This window comes from Brachycentrus maculatus, unplaced genomic scaffold, assembly GCF_059751285.1.
Source record: "Brachycentrus maculatus isolate JH-2025_06_01 unplaced genomic scaffold, ASM5975128v1 h1tg000429l, whole genome shotgun sequence".
Classification (NCBI taxonomy): domain Eukaryota; kingdom Metazoa; phylum Arthropoda; class Insecta; order Trichoptera; family Brachycentridae; genus Brachycentrus; species Brachycentrus maculatus.
This window is the reverse complement of record NW_028281177.1, coordinates 79,665-87,302: the sequence shown is the minus strand read 5'-3', so window position 1 is coordinate 87,302 and position 7,638 is coordinate 79,665. Positions and strand designations below refer to the sequence as shown.

General features: G+C 30.2%; 1 protein-coding gene across 1 annotated transcript; it reads right to left on the bottom strand.

The window, feature by feature from the left end:
- Window positions 1-399: 399 nt before the first annotated feature.
- LOC148302632 (UDP-glucosyltransferase 2-like) lies at window positions 400-5,566 on the bottom strand. Its single transcript, XM_088271317.1, has 4 exons — window positions 4,566-5,566; window positions 3,495-3,717; window positions 2,882-3,101; window positions 400-1,245 (listed from the first exon to the last, which is right to left on the bottom strand). Exons 1-4 carry the CDS (start codon window positions 5,424-5,426, stop codon window positions 975-977), a joined length of 1,575 nt encoding a protein of 524 aa, XP_088127443.1. The 5' UTR covers window positions 5,427-5,566; the 3' UTR covers window positions 400-974.
- Between the last annotated feature and the right edge of the window lie 2,072 nt (window positions 5,567-7,638).

The window sequence follows — 7,638 nt, the reverse complement described above, 5'->3', positions numbered from 1 at the left end:
TTGTATTTTTTATATCTATTTTTTATGTTCTTGTTAAATATTAAATGCTTTTACTCGCTAAAAATGTCAAACAAACTAAGACATTCACTACTCTAAAAGTTGCGAGAGTGAAAAGTGCGAATAAAGACGAAGGCGTGTGACATCAGGGTTGCGTTTAATTTTTTTTAAAGTATTTAGTACTTTACTTCTACTATTAAATTCGTTAAAATATTCATTGGACACCTTGAGTTGTAATTTACTAAAAATATGTTTAAAAAAATCATATATAATTTTACATACTCGTATTAACATAATTATGTTAGTTTCCAATCGAATAACTTCTTCCTCAAGACTTATTAATACTAAAAACCACTGACTAATAAGAAACTAAAATACTTGGCTGTAATCGTTAATCAAAAGTAGGTGATTATGTTTTTTTAATATGATAAATTTTATGGAAAAAAATGTATAATTTGAATTTGATTGACATAATAATTAAGTTATAATAAAATATGTAAAGATTTTAAACCGAGTTACTTTCAAAAATATTTATATTTGAATACAGATTAGAAAGTACAATGCAAAGTTCAGTAGGTCAAAGTACAGTCGATTTTATACAGAAAAAATGATAACAATACTTTTGAAATGCTATTAAAAAAACGATGCGAAGATTGAATTTGTTGTAGATATTATTTTAAGTATAAACATACACTGAGAAAATATTATAATGTTATTATTACTGAATACATAGAAGGTATAAATGCTAATTCCAATACAACAATTAGTAATTGTAAAAATTAGATAACAAGAAAAACGCAACACACGTTCTTAACAAAATAAAATATTTCCTCTACCACATCCGATTCAATAAGAATTTTAATGAAGAATTTTGAAACTCAAATTTTTAGTGAGGAAACGTTACTAAAAACATTGACCTAATTGTTAATACTATAAACACAGAAACAAGGTAAAAGTGCCTTAAAACTACTTTTCTATCACTCCACTTTCTGCTTGCCTGTCATTCGGCGTACGAAGAGGCGGACCAAGAAGTTAAAGGCTGAGAAGACGACATATATAGAAACAAGTGCTGCTGCTATAATGTCCAACATGAAGAACTCGTAGAAGACTACATCCGCAGAAGGAGAGCGCATGTGGCGCGCTCCCTTGTGACGCAGCACGTAGTCTATCCACCACATTGCGCGATCCAAGGAACTTTCTGGTTGGTCGTACATCTTTTCCCGGAGACTACGTACATTATCGCGGTAACTGGAAAATGTTCAAAAAAATCTTTGCAATACGTATTTATTTGACGCAAGATTCAGATCGATTTCATGAGGAACAAACTAAATTGTAAAAGAAGAACACTTGTATTTTACCATTTGAGATTATATTAAAACGACTAGTTTAGGAAGCTATGTTTTCATCTTCAGGTCTAAATATAAACTAAATATAAACAGTTTATATTTAGACTTCAAGATAGAAACATAGCTTCCAAAACTAGTCATTTTAATAAAATAAACTCAAACGGTAAAAACCTATTGTTTTTCTTTTCGATTTCATCATATCTTACCACAAAGTGATTGCCGAAACAATTAATAAAACAACCTTAATTTTGGAAAATGATATCAGTTCGGGCCAAAGTCTACTAATTTAGAAGCAGAATGACGGACGCGCCCAGTTCCGATTGATTTACCTACATTTCCAAATGAATTTGAATAATTGGTTTTTTAATAACACTTAATTATATCGCAGAATGGGCCAACATCGAACAGTCAATTCTCCTTGAAAGCAGATAGTCGCAGTCATCGATGGTTCTCGGTGTAGTTTCATTTCTTTGGTTTTTATTGTTGTTGTCATTCCTTTTTTACGTTATCGAACATTAACCGCTTTCTAATGAATTATACCATAATATGATGAACTTTGCTTAAATATTTTTCAGACGTGGTTTAAATTTTTTTTTATAAGAATTGCTGCACTTATCGTATCTATAATAATAATAATTATTAAAAAAATTAAAATATTAGCAACAAACATTCTTCTCATTTGATTGAAGTAAATGAAATGATGGGAGCAATGCAATATTTTTAAAAAAAAAATAATAAATAGGTATAGTAAAAATAAATAAATAGAAAAAAAAGATGGAGACATGTAAAATAGCTCTCTGATACACATAATCTTGGCATTGAGGTCAAATTCTGACAGATGTCCAGTACAACTCTGTGATTCTTAACCATCAACTGGTTCTTTGTCACATTCAAGTCAATCTCTAATTATTTATTTATACTATTAATTTCGTTGTGAAGACAGTTCTCAACTTGAATAAATAGCTATTCAAACAGGAATCTATAAATTCAATAGAAATTTTACTAAAAGATAGAGAAAAATCAGTCGAAAGTTGAATTGCCTCCCCTGTGAAATTTCATTATTTGAAATTATTATAGTTATGCGTTCAGGTGATAAGTTTTACGATGAAATTTGCATTTTTCATCAGTCACTCCTTTCGGCCTGCAATTTTTTGTATGGTAGACCATTCCACCAGTGTAGTGGGGTTACTCAAATAAACCACTTGATCTATAGCGCAATCCTTGTTATACTATACCGTCATGTCTCTTGCACTACACTGTGTAAATTTATGCCATGGCTCTCTATGATAGATACTCACGTTAAGTCGCTCTATCCATGTGTTTAAAAGGGAATTAGTGATTAAAAGGGAAAAATAATCGTTGAATCTACACGAGTCGTAAATTTACAAACCATTTTTATATTTTCAAACTGTTGATTTATTAGTGTTAACCTATATATGGATTGATCACTAAGAAAATACACGTGACCAACTTCCAAGGTCTTTGGCAATGTAAAACAATACATACACAAAAATATATATTTAAAAAAAATTATTTACCTGGAATTGTGAACTACCTCTTTTATACAATCCTTTATAACATTAGAAGTTAGAGTTCGTAGATTGAGTGATTTTCCTATCCCAAATTTTACGATCGTTTGAACATTCCTATGTTGATCACTAAAAAATGGAATACCAATCATTGGAACACCAAAATGGATTGCTTCTTCCATCGATTGTTGACCTCCTTGAGTTATAAACGCTTTTATGTTGGTATGATCTGAAAGAATAATAGTATTATTGAAATATAAGTCATACAAATGTATTATATTTATTTAAAGTAAGGTTTTACGTCCTAATTAAATATAGTGAGTTTAAATCCACTCAAAAAATAATTTGCCAAACATAAGGTACAAACTAACAGATCATTCATAATAAACGGAGCTCAACATTTAAAAAAATCAAGTTCGATGAAGTAATAAAAATAAATTAAAAAATGAATGAATACAACATTATTGTTTTAAGATGTCTTGATTTTTTTATATAAATTAATAACAAGGTCAATTCGCCTGCATGTGTTTTAAAAAAATATTCAATCTATCGACATTGCTTTGTTGTTAAGGAAAAGACGATTATAAAATTTATTGTAGGTGTATTTAAATATTCTCCATACTTAGGATATCCATTTGTGGGAACCATTTGGAAATGATAACGTTAGAGGGCAGATCATCTATTTTGTCGATTTCGTATTTCCATAGAATCGTGTACGGTACATTTCTAAAGGCATCGATAAATATTTTCTTGTATTCTTCAGGAAGATGTTTAGATTTAACGTTGCCTCCCAGGCTAAAGTATATAACACCTCGCGGACTTTCATCCAAAATTTTCTGTAATTCCTAAAATAATAAAATGTAAAAATTAATTGAAAAATATTTTTACCGAATTAAATATGAAGTTTAAATTTGCGTATTTTAAACTATTAGATGAAATGATTCACATTTCAACACAAATAGCTGAATATATTGAAATAAATGACTAAGTTAAATTTGAACACATTATTAGGAGAATAGGGAAGAAGGTAACGAGATAAAGCTGAAACAAGACGAGTTTCCTATTTTGCCAAGTGTGGGAATATTACGCTCGTATGGTTCGAAATTGCATTTCTGTAGCACATTGATTATCTCTTTGTTTTCCTTCGTTACTTTTGTATTTCTCATTATGTAAATAAAGAAGTGATTTGATTAGATTTGATTTATGAAAATCGACGTTTTCTAATAAATACATATTGAATTTTCATTGTTACTTCAATTACAAAGGCCATTTTAGACTGATGGTGACTTCACGAGGTCGACAGGGAGACGGAAGACAGGAGATCAGAGTTCACATAGAATGGAAATTCATGCGAAATACAATATTCGGTGGCAAATTTTCTTGATTAAATTTAATAAAGCTATAAATATTGATAATAAAAGAACAAATATATAGTTTTTCCATTTTTATATTATTTGACCAGAGACCGGGCTTCGTCATTCAGACTATTCTGATGATGTTAGTAATGATGAAAATATTGTCACTGGTCAAATAATATTAAGGCGGAAAAACAGCATATTTCTTGCTTTATTATATAAAATGCGGTCCCATACAAAAATGTCATTATAAAAGTGAAATGTAATATAAATATTGTATTTGAAGTGCATGTCATTTGCTAAAATATAATTGGTTTCAAGTAGGTAATATAACTTACAGCAGGTAAAGGTTTCGGAGGCTTGATGTGAATGCTTCCCAGGGTGATAATAGTAGGAACTAACGGATTGATGCCGTGTAAAATCGGATTATAGTTCATAAATACAATGTCTACATTATTTTCTATTTCTCCTAGTGGCCTTATATGAGGACCGAAGTATTTTTTTACGAGGCTTTCATATTTTGGTAGAAAAAAACAGTTATGAAGTATTTTATAACCTACGTAATGTAATGTTAATTGAATTTTTTTAAGGATACTCATATTCTGATCTCCCGTGATGTAAGGAGCTATCAAAGAAGGATTTATCAAAGGGTGTGTCGGTGATCCGACGTATTCATAATTCGGTATTAAACCCACAGTCGTTGTCATCGTGATCAAAGCTGAGCAGTTGAAGTGGTCTTTATAAGCTAACATGCTTGTTGAAATCGGTTGGATTATACATAAATCAAATTTTTCGTTCGGATTTTTAATAAATGTTTGTATTTCCGGTGAAGAGAGTTGCGCTTCCAATAATTTCATTGATCTGGCAAAAATATCGAGAGTAATTTTTAAAATATTATGGTTTAATTCGTATTCGATTATGTTGAAATCCATGAAGTATTCTTCCGAGTAAGAGACGTTGTGGACGCTTATTTGAGTAAGATTCTCATAAGCAGGATCTGCATAGTCGACGGGGTCTGTCGTTACTACCACCACATGATGACCCCGTCTCACTAATTCCTCCGTAAGCGTCCTGTAGACTATTTGGTGGCTCATAAAAGGAGATGGAAATACTCCCAGGATTCTTGCTCCATGGCACTCGCTCAAACACTGACTCAACAGCACTCCTATTAAAAATCTCACTTTGTTCATTTTTATCATTCTTCACTAGTATATATCTGCCAAGTCTTATCTAACTTTTACATTATATTCAATAATTTGTCCTTAAGAAAAAGCAAACACGTAATGTTTTTGTTCCTACCGAACACAACCTGAGTTGTTCAAATTCAATTGCGCACTGTGCAAAGTATAATTTATTGGAATAATAAATATAAATGTACATATACAAACGTTTACCACGTATATGTATAGATAAATGTACCAACTAAGTATATATTCGAACCAACGTACGTATTTGAATATATAATGGGTGGATATTACTAGATGAAGAAATTAGTAGTTTTTCATCAGTAACAACAATATTTGTACATCCACAAAATGTTCGTTCTGCAGAATGTTAGGTCAAAATTTTGACACTAAGCAGACAATTAAAAGGAGTATCTCAGCGTAAAGTTTCGAATAAAGAAAATAATTTTTTGGTGTTTTTTTTTTTTTTTAATATCAGAATTGTAAACTATTATTAAATGCATTGGGACCTACTTACGTCTCTCTCATAAATAGAATATTATTACCCTAACCTTGAAATGTTTATCAGTCTTGATAAACCATCATCCCATCCCAATGATGAAACTGGATACTGATTGCCGAAACAAAGCGGATTTGGATTACAAGCTGTGATTTTAGTTAGTATAATTTACACATTAAGGTATATTTTATTGTATAAGCTTCTTGTTACTATTGTTTATAGTTTAAGCGATATTGTAAGGCTTTAGAAAGGGTTTTAACCAAGGCGGGATTGTTACGGGATATCAAACGAAGGTAGAAGGCAGCCCTAGTCAAGTCATACAACAACGGTAAAGTTTAATTGATGGATTATTATCATTTGTATTAGTATAAAGGTTTAAAAACATGAAATCTTCATTTTCAACACATGTTTGGAAAAAAAGTGTTGACGAATGTGAGAATATTATTTTAAACTATAATTTATGACGGATAATGGCACATATTATAAAAAAAAAATGCAAGTAAACCATTTTTTTTCATTAGTAGGTACAGTAAGTTTTGGTAAACATACCTTCTAACACAATCCCAGATGAGGTGAGTAGGAGAAAAACGAAGTGGTTGAATTAGGTTAAAACTGTTTCCCATTTATTGAGTCGGCATTAACCATGTGGTGTGACATATTGATTGTTAAAAAAAATTAACGCGTGTATAATACCACCTTTTAAGTTAATTTCGAAAACTACAGTTGTTTTCATCCACAGGTGAATAGTAAAACTGTTTTGCTATTCATTAGTGTTATTTTGGTGGTTTTATATATATATTTTTTAAAAATAGGTAGTTTAAAACTTTGTGGCCTTCTGACTTAGTAAAATTTTAAATCACACAAATATTTCAATTTTACTTTGTGATTGGAGGTTAATGCAATCCTGTTATTAAAATATATATCAACTTGTCGTAGAGTGGGATCGACCCCAGAAACTGACTCTGACTCTAACCATAGGACACTAACCACGGGACACAACTCGTTCCCATCAGTATATACACACACATTTAAATCCTTACCTACTCTATCCTATCTCGCCCTCCAATTTTCAACCCCTCTCCAAAAAATATGTGTGTATTGAAATATTAACATTAAAATATTATACTGTTTTACGTAAAAGTTATATAAGTTTTGTACTTCTTTAGCTTTTGTGAGAGTAATATTGAAAATAGTGTATATAAAAGATATAAAATAATAAATTTAAAAAATGTATATCATCGAGTTGTTTTTTATGAGCTAAGTAAAATAAATGATTAAAAAATCATGTAATATCTTCAATACATGAATTTATATAGATTTTTACAGTATTTGATTTTATCTTGAGAAGTTCTTTTATGAAATAATTAATTCTTTAAGATCTTAATTCTATATTGAAAGACAATATTAAAAGAATGAATATAAAATGTACCTACCCTACTCACTTTAATAATCGTAAATCACTTAGAAATACTACAAGAAGTGATATATTTTTAGATACACTGAGACACTTTTAAATATGAAATAAGTCTGTTTCCAAAGTCATATTACTCATGTCACTCGTAGAAAGTACGAGTACCTATCATAACATGTTATGCTTAATAGGCTGGAAAGGGATGAAGCCAAAATACAAAACAATGTACCACACACTACATTAAACCACATTGAGTTATAACAATAGGCATGCTTTTTATAAACTAACTAACTAACCATCACACGACTTCTCCGCAG